This window comes from Uloborus diversus, chromosome 2, assembly GCF_026930045.1.
Source record: "Uloborus diversus isolate 005 chromosome 2, Udiv.v.3.1, whole genome shotgun sequence".
Classification (NCBI taxonomy): Eukaryota; Metazoa; Arthropoda; class Arachnida; order Araneae; family Uloboridae; genus Uloborus; species Uloborus diversus.
Genome location: NC_072732.1, coordinates 110,929,283 through 110,945,619, shown reverse-complemented (window position 1 = coordinate 110,945,619; position 16,337 = coordinate 110,929,283). Strand labels below are relative to the sequence as shown.

The 16,337-nt window shown below is 34.1% G+C and overlaps 1 protein-coding gene across 1 annotated transcript in view; it reads left to right on the top strand.

Annotated features, from left to right (window-relative positions):
* Nucleotides 1–8,601: 8,601 nt before the first annotated feature.
* Nucleotides 8,602–16,337, top strand: part of LOC129216483 (uncharacterized) — a 52,092-nt gene continuing 44,356 nt past the window's right edge. The window contains exon 1 of the mRNA XM_054850698.1: nucleotides 8,602–9,687. Within this exon, the coding sequence (XP_054706673.1) occupies nucleotides 8,602–9,687 (1,086 nt within the window). The remainder of the gene's footprint in view (nucleotides 9,688–16,337) is intronic.

Below are 16,337 nucleotides of genomic sequence, written 5' to 3'. Positions count from 1 at the left end.
GTAAAGACCCCCTTAAGAACATCCGAATGCAAACAAAAGGGAAGGTGCACAAATAGATCTCACTAGGAGTCTACGTACCAAATTTCATCTTTCTAGGCCATACCGCTTTTGAGTTATGCGAGATACATACACACATACACTCATACACACTTACGCACATACATACGGACGTCACGAGAAAACTCGTTGTAGTTAACTCGGGAATCGTCAAAATGGATATTTCGGGTGTCTGTTCGTTTCTAGACATATATCCACGTGTGGTCGGGTCGAAAAAAAACTCAACATTGATTCGGGGATGAGCAAAATGAAAATTAAGGCCGATTTTTGAGTGAAATTTTTTTCGCGAATACAATACTTCTTTTTTTGTAAAAGGAAGTAAAAAGATAAGATAAAAGTTATACTTCTATCGAATGACTTTACGACTCAGATGTTTTTAATCAAAAGTTGTTGATATCTTTTTCATCAGTAACTTTAGATGTCTTTCCCCACTCTCATTCTACATTTACGATGAGTTTAGTGCATGAAAGTCAAACACATGCAAAGACTGTTATAAGTTTTTTGTAAAAGGAAGTAAAAAAGAAATACGCTAAACGACGAATGCTTTGACAAATGAGATTATCAAGAGCCACAAGTCAAAAAGTGCATAAAGTTACAAATTGCCATAACGTTCGCAAACATTACAGACTAAAGTTTCTATTATTTTTCACGTTTGATTTGTATTTTTACATACCGATACTGGGTTGTTACAACTATAGGTTTATTTCAATAGTTAAAAAAAACAACAGTTTATCCGTTTTCTTTAAAACCATGAATTAAGTATGTTCTGCTAGTACGTATTGTAAAACAAATTCTTCGGTTTCTCATTAAATACATAGTATTTTACAGCTGAAAACCATTATATTGTTTTTTCAAATGTTAATGATGCACGTGCTAATATATGGTTCTTTCCAAAAATATTTTTCCCCATCTGGCGAAAACGCGGCTCTTAACTCTAGAAAGAAACCATCTCTTAGGTTCCTGGGAACCAATGTAGCAATTAGCAACGACACTTGTACCGATATTCGTAGTAAAAATGTCGAATGCGTTTAACATGGGTTCCATAAAAACATTGCTAAATATTACCAAGTAAGCCAAACCCCCTTTGGATTCAGTAGATTTTAAGTTAAACTAAATATGCACACACGTTCGTGCATCCGTACGGACATTTCAAAAAAAGAAGAAACTCGTTATAATTTACTCAGGGATATATTTTTTAAAATTATTATTATTAGCAGCATTTTCTCGTGCTTCACAGGGAGTACTATACCGCATAGATAGAAAAAGTAATAAAATAATAGTTTAAAAAACTAAAAAAACACGCTTTCGTAGCAAAATGAACTAAAAAGTGAAAAATAATCTTTGGATGATAGTATTTGACCAATCACTTAATTTCAATGTAATACAAAAAAGCGTGGGGGGCTGTCTATTTACATTTTTGCTTGGACAACAAATGGAAGAAATTCATGACAACTGATAAGAAGCCCCCCCCCCCCCCACGCTTTTTTGTATTACATTGAAATTAAGTGATTGGTCAACTACTATCATTCAAAGATTATTTTTCACTTTTTAGTTCATTTTGCTACGAAAGCGTGTTTTTTTTTTTGTTTTTTTTTTTTGTTTTTGTTTTTTAAACTATTATTTTATTTTCTTCTTTTTAGTTTAACTTGTTTTACGAAAAAATATTCATTTCAACATTATTCAAAATCTTTTATATTCATAAAATTTGCCCAAAAAAAGCTAATCCATCTCAGTCATCGATGTATGTGTGCGGAAATCATATCTTCATTAATTTGAAAATTTGAGATGCATTTGAATAAAAGTTTTGTTCAACAATGGTCTGATCAGCAATGAATTTCCAATTGAAAGCTCACCTAAATTTTGGCATAAAATTAGTTAAAAACAATTATATTTCATGTTCTAATTACCTTGGAACATTATAACAAATTTTTTCTGATGCAGAAAAATTAAAGGTTTTTGTAGATATTTTTAAATAATTTTTGCGAGCATTTTTTAATGTATTTTATTAAATTTTTCCTTTTTCACATTGTTGAATTTATGCCCAAATGTTGATTAAAATTGGAGGAAACTAACAATTAAAATTAATTAATTAATTTGATTATAGAATATTGCATTGCCATCGGGTCTGAGGTCGTGTGCCAAATTTCAAAAGAATCCGATCGCAGGAAGTGGGCGAAATTTGAGCTGCAAGATTCCGTTACAAAATACATACATACATGCATACATACATACAAGTGAAGCTAATAAAAGTGTGTTAAAAATGGCACAACACAAAGAGAAGGGACCAACACCAAGGGCACCGGTGGGAATCGAACCCACAACTTTAGGCATACGAAGCAAGTGCCTCTGTTGCGGAGGCCCTTCACTGACAGTAGAAAGCTGCAAAGAAAAGAAAGAAATTTTGTATGTATACATTTACAACAAACAAAAACCAGCTATACAAGGTCGCGCAAAAAAATCTGTATAAAATACTAGCTAAAATTTAGTCAAAACAAAAAGGCTTCAAAAATTGCTTGACATTAATCTTAGAATATCTGTATCCATTTCGTCACAACACAAAAAACTTACACAAGATTTAAAAACAATTTAAAATTTCAATGCTTAAATATGGATTAAAGAAATTATAAAAGCAAGAGAAGGAGATTTGAACCAAAATCCAAACATTGATCTCAAATGAGTTTAATGCCAAGTTTTTCCTTTTCATATAAAGTTTTCCAAATACACTCATTTGCATAAAATGATTTTATTTTATGGATTAGTCAATATTTGCTTGCATTAGCTTTTACCATACTTGCTCTGTCGTTGGTCAGTGGGACAAGTTTTTTCATCGTTGCCAAAATCAAAAAACGAATTGCAGCAATTATGAAGTTAATTGTTAGAAGAAAGTTAGCAAATTCATTTCATATCTGAACTTAAGCAAGCACTTGTCGATTAAGGGCTTTCGAAACTTCAGTTTTGGAAAATAATTTAGGTTTTTGTGACTTTCTTCAATTACAGTCATTATTTTGAAAGTTATTTCCCCTTACACTTGTTTGTATCAAATTCTGCCTTCATGTTAAACGAATGTGCATTTGATAAAACCAGGTCTTAACATTGGAGCTCATTGTAGCCGAGCTCCTGCACTGTGTTTTAGTTTTATGCAAATTTTAGTATTTCAGGCAAAATTCAGGCTACTTACGAGTAAAAATAAGTTGTGGGGACAATAGGGTCATTGCACTTCTTTTGGTAGAAATTAAAACCGGCTAAAACTTTTTATCTTCACAGCTAAAATAAACTATTCACTTTTAATTTGAAGAAATGAATGTGTTTATGAAAATTTGTTCTCAATAAGATTTGAAGAATCCGAAGCTAAATATATTTTTTATCAGCATAAATATTAACAAGCAATATAGTAAAGTCATTTCTTACATTAGGTGAACAAAGAAAAAGTTGAAAGTAACTGAAAGTTACTTTTTATTAAGTAATTCCAATTAATGTAAATATGTATTTACATGTGGCAGAATCACAATACTAAGCGTTTACATATGGCAGAATCACAATACTAAGTGGCAAAAGAGAAATTCAATTTAACTGATGAATTAATATTTGAAAAAACTGTATTAACATCAAATGTCATCCACTACAAGTATAAAAAGGCATATTTGAACTTTAGGTGGATGAGTAAAAAGTATTTTACTAGCGATTGAAAATGTGAACAAGATCTAAAAAACTATCTGGGCCGTATTCAAGGGGTGGGTTTTTAGGGTTTTAGGTTTTTTAAATTTATTTATTGATCTATTTTTCAATTAAAAAAAATAAAACTATTCTTTAAGAATTATTCGAAATCAGTGCTTTATCTGCAGTATTTATTTTTATTATAGTGTTATATATATATATATATATATATATATCCTTTGGATTCTTAATACTTGACGTTAACAAATGCATTTTAAAAGTGAAAAAAATATAAATTTAAGAAGAACAGAATGCAAGTACATGAATAAACGCAGCTATTCTTTTGAGTTGTTAAAAATACATTGAATAATTATCACGGATGAAGTTATGTAATCTACACATCAAATTTTTTTTCTTCATTTAATAGATGCTTCGTATTTTACATTTGCTCACATGCACTTAAAGTAGCACCCCGTTATTTAAATAACCCATTGTAAGAAAAAAATCAATACAATACATGAATGAAATGAAATTTGTTTGATCATATCGATTTCACGAAAAATCTTTTTGGTCAAATCTCCAGAAAGAAAAAAGCCTTTTTACAGCCCTGAAACATATACTTAGGGAGAGTGTGAACTATTAGTAGGAATTGAAAAAGAAAATTTTATCAGATGAAGTTTAAATTATTTAATTTCATGCATTTCGAATAAATATCTTAGCTCCAAATGGTTTAAAGATCGTAAGCGTATCTTCCAATGGGGTCATTTCCAAAATTTTCAAAGTATTTTTTTCTGAAAGAACAAGCTTAAAAACATAGGATCTGACCAGTTTTTAAATAATTTGAATAAGTTTAATATTAAAAAAAATACTTTAATCGGTGCGCTTTCATTGTTTACGCGTCTGCCGATGACATCCCAAATGATGAAATGCCATTCAGTGTTGCCATTCACAGAACAAAATATTTCATTCGGATCTTTACTTACGTGTACTGGCTGGTTGATAGCAAGCGCAGAGGGGAATATTTGATTCACTTCTTGATTATCATAACGTGGTAACGCGGTAGACAGATGCGCCAAAGTACATCTTTTATGACGTCATAAAGACCACGTCTTATTTTCAAAATAGGCCACTTAAAAAAATTAATTAAAAATTAAGCGTTGGGAAAATGAAAGATTTTCCTCGCTTCACGTTATTATTATTATTATTATTATTATTATTATTATTATTATTATTATTATTATTATTATTGTTATTCTTCTTCTTCTTATTATTATTATTATGTTTTGTTTATTCCATCAATTTCAGTGACTAAAAGTAGTACTTTTGACTGACGGAAAGAACCCCATTGAAAAGAAACAACCCCATTGAAAAAGAAAATCTTATGAGATGAAGTTAAAGTTATTAATTTCATGCATTTCGAATAAATATCTTAGCTCCAAAAGGTTTGAAGCTCGTAAACGTATCTTCCAATTCATCTATCCCTCACAAGTACGCAGTAGGATATCTGAAAGCAAAGCTCATGAAATATCATACGCCCCATGCGGTTTCAGAAGCATATTTCCTCTCTGCTTCCCCGCCGCATGGAGTCATTTTGTAAAAATCTTCATTATTTGACACTGTCGGTGGTACTGGTCGATAGTAATTTCCTTAAAAGCTAAAGTTCTCTCATTTGCATTCGTCCGCGTTTTAAGAGCAAACACAATGCCTCGGCTCAGCGCTTTTCGAATGCGCTAAAAAGCTCGTCTGTTTTTATTTGTTAACACTTTTTCTCTCGTTTGAAACTCTCGGCTCATTCATTTGCCTGTCAAAACGATATATGGGACTGAAAAAAGGGGCAAAAAAATGTCTGAAGTGGGATTTGAAAAGATAAGCGTTTTTTGTTAAAGAAAGGAGGGGGAGGTAGGGGAGGATGTCTAAGATTTTATTATTATTTTTGTCATTTCTTCTTTTCAAAACTGACATTGGGGTGATTCTGATTGCACAAGATGGCTTTTAAACTGGAGTGTTTTAAATTGTTTAGTTTTGTCGAAAGCATTTTAACAGATGGGGAGAGGTTAAAAAATGATTGAAAGAACGTTTCAAAGCGTTTTACATGAAGTGTTAAGAAAATCTTGACTTTGGAAACTCAAAGAAATAAAATTTATATTTCAAATGAAGACATAACGTAAATCACATTTGATTTAAAAGCTGTGTTTAGAGTACTAAAAAGCTCTGACATAATAAGGAAATGTGGGGCAAAGTGAAATAGCAGGGCAAAGGGAAATGACGAAATATTTGCTATGCTTTTAGCGCCACCTATCTAGTAATATTTTAACTATGTACTGTTCAACCACGGATTGTATGGAATTGGCAAATGTCCACTTAAGGCGAGTCTATCTGAATGAGGGAGAAAAATAAAAACCTGATGCGCTTGTTCCACTCATATGAATGAGACTGCTTAATTTGGAGGCTAACATACATCTGCAAAATCTGACATCCCTGAAAAACTAATAGATGCGTCCATTTCCGCCTGCAAACCGGATGTTTGCCTTTCCATACAATCCGTGGTCAAACAGTACTTATAGTCTATTCCAGTCAAGAGTAAATTATCCCGGAAAATCAAAGAATATGATAATACAAGCATTTTCAAAAATTGATACTCATATTGTAATATTTTGTTCTAAGTCAAAAAATATTTTTGTTATTATTAAATGATAAAGTTCTTGTTAATAACATTTTAAATATTAATTGAGACCTACTAATATTTGGTGTAGTGTTTTTTTTTTTTTTTAACATTTACACGCATTCGCTTTTAAATACCTCAAATAGTGAATAGATACATTAAAATAAATAAATAGGGATTTATCCCTTCCGCAATAAAAAAAAATTACATTGCAAGAATTCTAAGAATAAAATATGATTAGAGAACTTGCTTATGAGAATCAGATGACTGTTATTACAAGCAAAAAAAATTGTTTTGCACCAAAAAATAAATAAATAAATAAACAAAAAATAACTGTTCGTATTACTTACAGTTCAAAGATTTTTTTCCTGAAAAAAATAATCATTTAATTTCCTTGCGTGAAGTTGAAACTCGCAAAAATCTTAGAGTGAACTGCGGAAAGTACACATGAGTTGTATTAATGTTGTGGAAAAAACTTTTCTAGATAGCAATTACAGTCGGACCTCAATAACTCAAAGCTTTTAACTCGAATATTCTTTTATCTCGAAGTTTTCATTGGGACCCAAACTCTTGAGACTGGGTTGGAAACTTCCCATAATTCGAACGTTTTAGCCGGTCTTTTGGGACTTCGAGTCATCGGGAGTTGACTGCATAAATAAATAAATTAAAAAAAAACATGAATGAATCTCGATTTTTTTTTGAATTAATTTTCTTTATTAGTTCATGACTTTGTAAACATCCTGTTCTTTAAAAAGTTTTGAATATTTGCATTAATATAGCATTTACCCTCATTTCTTCACATATTTCTCTAAAATTCTAAATTAGAGTTCTTCTGAAAAGTTTTCATTTTTTTTTTACGAAAACAATAAAATGTATTTTTCTTGCTTAAGAAACAATTTTTTCTTCAGTTATTAAAACATAAATCGGTGTCGTGTTTCAGTAAGTAAGAGAAATTAATTCTCAAAAGGTTTCAGAATTTTATCTAACCAACAATGTTTATTTCATCTCCTTTCCGCTTTATTTTTTATTTTGTTTACTGACCCCACGTGGATACTCATTTGTCACAAAAAAGTAGGGTAAAAACAACCCATAACGCTCTGTTCTCTTTTCCCCAGGTTCCCGGTAATCGATGATACCGGACCTCTACAGAAAACACGTCACCATGGTAACCAGATGTTGTGTTTAGAAGACCTCCTGCTGCTGGGAGGAGCAGAGAATCCGCCACGAATTTCTTTTTCCAAGTGTCAGAAAGGCGCAATTCTAGAACTTGTCAAACATAGCAGAAGAGATTAAGAAGCCCCTAGGAACAAGGATGCGACGTATATGTCCGGAGGAAAGCAACTCAGATTCACCGGAGAAAAGAGAGAGACCGTTTCTCTACCTGAAGAATCAGCTTCTGCAGAAATCCAGAAAAAGAAAGTATAATTACTGCAGACTAAAAAACACTTTAAATAAGCGCCGGGAATTGTTTCACATTTTATGATGCCACGTTTACCTCATTTTTAATAATAACTAAATGACAAAAGTTTGTTTTAAAAACAGTGAGATTTTTTAGCACGCTCACGTCAAGAGGATGTTAGCACAAACTGACTCTCTGGAGGAGAATAAATGTTGAACTGTGTTTCGTAACTCAAGGAAGTTAATTACTAAAGAGTTATTTAATACATATTTATTAAATTTTCAGATAAAAAACATTTTATTTACAAGTGCATTAAAGGTATATAAATGTTGCAAATCGTAGGCAATGCATTGAAAAATCAACGAATTTTAACTTAAAAGTATAAAGTAAATGACGTATTATTACTGTCATATTAAATTACTATATTTTACGATTTTAAACTGATAAACTCTATTTTCGTATAAAATATAACTATCGGTAAAATATGTCAACAGTTTATATCAGTAATTTCCTTTTTGCTCCATTTTAAGAGAAAATTAGAAGAAAAGAAATGTTTTCATTAACTGTCAACTAGTAATTAAAAATTTCCTTTTGTGAACTTAGTCAACCAAATCATTTTGAAATTTGATCACATTGACCGACACTCATAAATTAGGTATCATTTGGTAAGCATCTTACAAGTATTAGTTTTCCTACTCATTTTGCTCTATTAATTGTGCAATGTAGGGAAGACTTGGTCAGTTAAAATCTTTCCTCAAGCACTTGTGACAGGAATATCTAGCTGCTTTAAGCAGATTTTGCTTAAAGTGTGTATAGAAGATTTCATAAAATGGAAGTAAGTGATGCCGAAGAGGAGAGAGATTCTCCTACAGAAAGAACAGCATTAGAGGCACCAGTTGTGGTTCCTCAATACCTAAAAAGTGCCCCCGTGAAGAAAATTCGGCATCCGACAGACAGAAGAATCGTACCAGTAGTTCTCATCTCCACTTGCTTTGCAGTAGGGGGATTAGCTTTTGGTTTACCTGTTGTAGCCATCCTTACCGTAGCAGTTGTTGTAGCATCCGTACTTCGAGTTGCTATTGCCTCCTGCTGCGCTAGCCGTTTAGGATATGGCTTGCCTGGTTGCTCACGTTACCTATCAGCATCTGATGCTTTCTGGTTGCACGACTTGAATGCATACGTAGCCCACTGTCTCTTTTTTGTCGAGCGAGGTTTAGATGTACGGACAACTCGCCAGATCCTTCAGAGCCGCGTCCTCGACAAGACAACGGAGAACGGAGAACGAGCTTTCGCCCGTTTCACGCAGAAAGTGGTGTCCGTATCAGCGGGTTACTGCTGGGTGGACGACACGGATTTCGACATCGAGCAACATGTGTTCGAAGAAGCACGTCGTGTGCGAACCAGGCATCAGCTTCGGAACCTCATTTCGCAACTTATGAGCCATGCTCCCTTGGCTCCAAACAGACCTCTGTGGGAAGTGCGAATGGTGCGGGACTACGGAATGGCACGTGACACTGTCCTCATCGTCCGTGTCCACCATGCGCTCAGCGATGGCGTCGCTCTGGTGAAAGTGCTTGGCAATTTCTTGGCCGATCATCCGCAGATGCTGAGACTCAAACCACGCCATGGAGGACTCAACTTCCCTCTGAACGTGTTTCGAGCTGCTGCTGTTGCTCCTCTCAGTCTGCTGGGATGGTTGCTGTTCAGGCGCAGGGACTATAACCCAGTTTCTCACCGTCAGCCTTTCACTTCGCGCCGGACCGTTGGTTGGTCGGCTGGAATCCGGGCCGCTACAGTGGACCGGATTCGACAAGTTGCCCGTTGCAGTGTCAATGATGTTCTCCTTGCGGCCGCTCGAGGAGCTCTGAGGGATTACTTCAAACATTGCGGTGTCCGCTGCCCACCTGATGTAACAGTAAGAGATTTTAAAATTAATTTCATTTCAATTGTTGGGACAAATCTAACCTGGCAGCGTTGCGTCGTAATATTGAGATTAGGATACGCTTAGCCTTCACAATGCTGCTAGGTTAGGTTTGCGCTAACTATAGGGTAATTCTAAATTTCATTTGAAATATCAATGTATTTTTATTCATACCCTTTAACACAATTGTATCGCAATTTTTGTTTTTCTTCGCTGCACTTTTTTACTTTTTGATCAGAAAACATTCAGAACGAGTAGAGTGAACTTAAATATGCAACTATTCACCATGTATAGAGATTTTTTTTTCTTTTTAAATAACAAGAAATTCCGTCTAGAAATAAACGAGCCTACTTTCCCGTATACCCATATCTACTTTCTAGCAGGGGAAACCCGGATAAAGTGGATACCCTGGGCAAAGCGCATTTTACCTATAACTCCCAAATAAGTAGTTGGCTGGCTGCCGCGTTGTCATAGCAACGATTGCCTGTTGCCGCTCCGTGTGCGGCAAACACGTCGGGACGAGTTTGCGTCACGCGACGTCAGTGACCGAACAAAGTATGTTTTGGGGAAAACAATATTAGTTTACAGAGGTTAGCGTTTCATTTATAACTTTAATACTGTTTGTGACATGTTCTTTGTTATGAGTAGGATTTGATGTACGATTATGTAGCTTTCAACTATCCGTAGACGATGAGTTTAGATGCTCTGGTTTTTTAGTAATTTTTAGTAACCTCAAAAATGTACCTGAAGGGCAAAGTGGATATTACATTCACTATGCTCGGTCATGACAAATCACTTCATCAGAACCTCGAAGTCCTTCAATTTTAAAATCTCAAGATTATGCTACCATTGAAGACCGTCCTTATACTCCCATGGGATCTGAAACAAGAGAATAAGTCCAAGGCAATGATGTTCCTGCCGCTTCATCCAAACCTGAATATTCTGAGAACTACTAAAGTCCTTCAGTTTTACGACCTATTCCAACCAATTAAACCAATAATAACACGTAAATGAAAGTTAGAGCTCAGCACTCCTGACAAGTACTCCAGTAACGGACAATCAGAAACAAAAATTTGAAAAATCAAAAAAGACTGTCATGAAGTAACTAGGTGATGTTTCTACTAAAGCTTCTTAAAAGACTGTTAAAAAAACTACTACCAAAAAGACTAAATCAAAAATCTACAAAACATAGGACTGCATAAGAGAATGATAAGAAGAATTAAGTAAAGAAATTTGATGCTGTAAGGTGCATTTTCTGTGATGAAATGTTCATTGAAGAAGATGATCAGCCAAAGGAAAACTGGATACAATGTTGTATTTTCACTCAGTGTTGTCATAAAAAGCTTTCAGCATTCGAAAATGGTAATGATTTTGTTTGTGATAACTGCAATGATTAGTATTGTAGCAGATTTTTTTTTTTTAATATGCTCCTAAATTTTGGATGTTGACTTCTTTTAGTTTAACTTCTTAGTTTGTAATAATAATTACTGCAATAATTAGTATTGTAGAAAAATGTTTTTTTAATATGAGCCTTTAATTTTCGATGCTTATATTATTTTTAAGTTCAATTTCTTTGTTTATAATTACTACAATAATTAGTATTGTAGCAGAAAAAAATGTTTTTTGGATATGTTCTTTTAATTTTCGATGGTTATTTTATTCTTAATGTGTGGTGGCGGCGTAAAATACTTCGAAAATAGCTGTTTTTAGCCGGATGCATTTTTGATGTTGACTAGTGCTATTGGAGATTTGAGAAGCCTGAATATTCTAGATTTCACGGTTCGGCTTTCCAACAGACACTCCATTTACTTTCAATGGGGAAGTGAGAGAGCCGATTATCTGGCCAAGACTGCCTCTAACGAAAGTTTGCACAATAACAGTACTTTAACTTTCTCCAAAGTCTCCTCAAATACCAGAATGGAGCTAAACGCAATGTGGCAGACTCCTCTTGATCACCCTTGGTATTTTGACCAAAGACCTCGATATTCTTTCCATCCATTGGAGACGATAGACGCCACTCTCAATCTTTCTCAGTGGACGCATCAAATCTCTTTTGTTTTCCCAGAAGGAGGAGAAACAGTTTCCGGAGTGTCATTGGTGCAGGGCCTATCAGGCCTCTCCTATCAATGTACTCAAGTGCTTAGATTTCACAATGCCCAAGATTTTAAGCGACCAAAATTTTTTTGATGGACTTTTTGGAGATTTTTGGTTTTATGGAGATGGTGTAGCTAAGCTATACAATCTGGAATTAGTAACAACAACAACCGTTCAGATCCTATAAAGGTTTACAGTAAAAAATAAAATTCTAAGCCATGCTGTATAGTAATACCTACTAGGACTACCATAACCACCCCTTGCCCCAAAGAGATGAAAGCTTATTCTATAGTTTGTACTGGTTATCTCCAAATTTTTCATTTCACTCTGATATCCTTTTGCTTTTTACTGCCTCATATGCGCATAAAAATCTTATATAATTAAAAACTGAGCATATGTTTCTATGTATGCACCAATGTATGTATGTCCAAGTTACTTCTCCTGAACACCAATGAGCAGACCATCGAACAAGGTATCAACAGATTTCTAATTTTCCCGTCTTTATGTTTGGCTATTTAACATAATCCTCCGATAATAATTAGCGGAGATATCAATTGAAAACTATATTAATTATGACACTTAGGTTTCGACATAAAATCCATGTTTTTCGAAGACTTTCCTCCATTCAAATTATTATTTAGTGTTTCATCTCAACTTTCCGTAACAATGCGTTTATTAAACTTTGTAGCGCGAAGAAAATCATTGAGAAAAATATGTGTTGCCATTTTTATTTCGAATATGAAATAATAAAATTTTGACTTTTGTTTTGAGGCTTTTCCTAAAATCGGGGAATTCAAAATTTTTCCTTCTTGGTTATTTTTCCGCAATCTACCGAAAAATTTTACCGATTTTTTTTGTTCAAGTCTTATTGTTGAACACGCGTCACTTGACATAACTTTTATTTTGGAGATTGACCGTGTAAAGCTGGGCGACGCAGCTAGTAAATAGTAAACGTTGAATGGGGGCGTTTAGATATTCTTACCACCATATGGATCTTGTAATGGATTTAAATAATGCAACATGCATTCACGATTGCATTGCTCTTCGGATCGTTTGCATCCTCATATAAATAATAGCCAATGATCGAGTAACCCGCGTATTTCAACAATGAAACTCGCGCCACGCCATGATAATTTGACAATGTGTTTTGGTAATGTTTAACATGCAATGAAAGGTTTTTATTGAGACAAGGCTGAACTCGATCGGGTAACTTAACTGTTTTACTGGTAAGACTGCGTCATTTCAGGGGAATGAAGACACGAAAAAATGGCCAACAGTATTAACGCTACCTACTGGAGTTTAGGGTAAATCCACTGGTATTAGGGTTAAAATTTCAACTATCAAAATATCACCCAACAGGCAATGGCTACGTTCAAATGTAGAAGCAAATTTTCATCCGTCATACCATGACGAGCGACTTTCTAATATCCTAATAAATTTTGTTTTCCCTGCACTTTCCCCGCATTTAATAGTGTCATATCTTCATGCAGCTGAAATTTTCACTAAAAGTAGTGCATTATTTTAAATTGTTTCCTTTAATCAATGTTGTAAAGGCTGCACTTAAAACTTAAAAACAGGACATAACGGTATTCGCAACTCCAGAGCTCGAATACGCTACCCTTGCGGAGATTAACAATACTAAAGAAAAGGGTAAAACATTTCGTTCCACGTGTTTTCTTTGGAAAGGAATAGAAAAGAAAGTTTCCCACAAATACAATGAAAAATTATTGTCATTCATTTAGCTTCAAAGCAAGTTATAAGTTACGGCATCTGTTTCTTTTGCCTTTTTCATCCGCCATTAGACAGTGGCTGCAGCGCCCCCTATAGTTCATTGGAGTTGCGAATTGAGAAAAAGTTTTTAAAAATAATAAGTTAAATATCAAATTTTACAGCCGCATTTAAATTATTTCCGAACTTTTAATAAAAGTGTAGAATTTTAAGAAGTATCCATTTTTATTTTCAAAAACTTTGCCTGAGTAGTTAGCTTGAATTTCCTTATTATTCACCAGTTTTCCAGTCTGTGTGTTATGACGTACGTCGCAATGTTGCGCGTGTATTTTCACTCATTTACATAAAACTTTTTAATGTGTAATTACCTTTTCAAAGCCTTGGCCATTTAAAATTGTCATTTCATTAATTTGTTTTTAAAATATTTTGGTGGATGAAAATGATTTTTTCCCCACTTACCAAGGAACATATCGCAGTCATTTTCGAAGCAAGTACGTAATTTAATTGCTAAACGTTGCCAAATTCAATGTTTCTGAAATGTAAAATTTAATATTTAATTAATTTTTAAGCAAAACAAGCCATTAAATAAAATTTACGTTGAGATTAAAAATAATCCGTCGAATGATTAAATTAAACAATTAAAATATAAAATAATCCACCAGATAACAGAACAAAGCCGTTAATTAGCTTTAAAACAGTTTCAACAAAGCAAAATTAAACATGAGGGTTGAAAACCGCAACAGATATTTTAGCACTGGATTTTTTTTTGGCAATTTGGCATCTTCCAAGTTATGATAATTCCCCGTAACCTTTTCTTTGGCAAAAAGATAATTTTAGGTGCGCTAAAATTTATTTTGATACGTACTTGTAAAATTACTTGGGGATATTTCGATAATTGGGAATCTGGCGCGGTCGCTTCATTTTTGGCGTAAATAATTTTATTTTGGTAACCCTGCTGATTTATAGTAATCCTATGTGAATAGATGTTTCTGATCTCTTTGTTTTGATTTGCATAGAAAAATACTTCTCGCGCAGGCGCTGGAGCCAAAAATTGATGCCAATGAAGAAAGATCGCCAGATTCCCAATTATCGAAATAGCCCCAATTACTTATTCTTCTGGTGAATATTTTTTATTTATTGATTCAGTCACCAAGAATAGCAACTTGTTGAATTAACGTTTCTTGTTTTGCTGGCCGATCAAGTTTTGGTTACTTTCATGACTTTTTTGACTCCTTCAAGACGAAGAAAGAGTTTTTGGTCCAGTTTAATGTTTTTAGTGATTTAATCTGTTTAATTGCGTTTTAGAGAAAAAATTAATATGATTTTTTTTTTCCATATCCTTGGAGTCTACACCTATGATGTTGAGTTTGAAAGCATTTTAAATATTTATTGCTTTAATTCTTTCTAAGTACTGTGTGGCAATGGTTCTTGGCCGATTATGCTTCCTTTCCCATAAGAGCAAATAGTCATCCTGTAAAACATCAATTAACACATCGACTCTGAACTTAGGTACAGCTCGATCTTGCTTAGTACGTGTAGCAGTAGCCAATGCTTCCTCTCTATAAACAACAGCCTCATCTGGCATTCCAGCTCTAATGCGAGCTAATGTTTGTATGCACAAAATTTTGAAATTTATGATATCCGTCAATTTGTTCATTCCTAATTTTCTAATAGCTTCGTACATCCACTTGAAAATGATCTGAGATTCTAGATACTGGAACTCAAGTTCTCTTATTTCTTCATTTGTTTCCATTTCCAAATCGGTTGCGCTTCTTATAGTCTTGTTTTGATACTGATTTAAAAGATACTCCAACCACATGTCAGCCATTTTGTGAAAGCATGTCATGGCTCCATCTATGTTATCAAAATGTAGTAAAACAAGTCCCAAATGGCCAAATCCAACTCCCATTCTCAAACTACTCATACCGTATTCCATAGCAATTGCATAAATACACTCTGCAAAAGCTTCCTTGGCTGAAGTCCATTTGGATGTTTTCATGCAGACCAATCCCTTGAGACGTTGTAATTTTGCCATCACTGCGGCAGGTATTCTATCATATTTTAAAGATATAAAGCAACCCAGTATCATATGATCTTTAGCAGCATTTAGTTCTTGTAGGCCAAGACAAGTTTCTGATACCAAACAAACGGGGTATATGACATTGATTGCATGCTCTCCGTGCAAGTCTTTTGCTATATTCATGGCTGTCATTGCAGATGGGAAAGCATACTCGGCATTTTCTTGGAGCAACCACTTTCTTGTGCTCAATTCAGCTAAAAATTGAACTCTTTCTTTGCATTTGGAAAATATTTCTTCATCTTTTAGTCTCTCTGCTTTAGTAAACGGTAAAAAATGCTCTTTTCGTAAAAATAGCAACTGAGAGCATACAGATTTGTGCAGTGATTTCAAGTCCATGATCTTATGGTATTCACTGCAGTAATGAGTCACTTTACAAGTTTCACATTTTGTTGTAGCTTTCTGGCTACATATCTCACAAGTAGCTGTTTTTGTGCCCTTTGGGATGGCAAGCTCTTGAACTCGTTGGGAAAGACGTTTCGTCGACATGGAGGACAAAATTTTATTTAAAAGCAATGTTCTTGAGAAAGGGCCGTTTCATTGAAATTTTTCTGCGATATTTTAAAACAAAGGCAAAATCAAGCCCTATACTCAGTTTCTTCTTCTTCCTAGGAAATGAGGAATCCTTCTTCTTCCTCTTCAATAGGAAGTGAGGCATTGCTGCAAAAATTACGGCTGATTTTTGCTCCAGTTGTTTGAAATTTTATTAGGTACCCCTTTTGCTGAATTGATTTTCGGCGTGTTT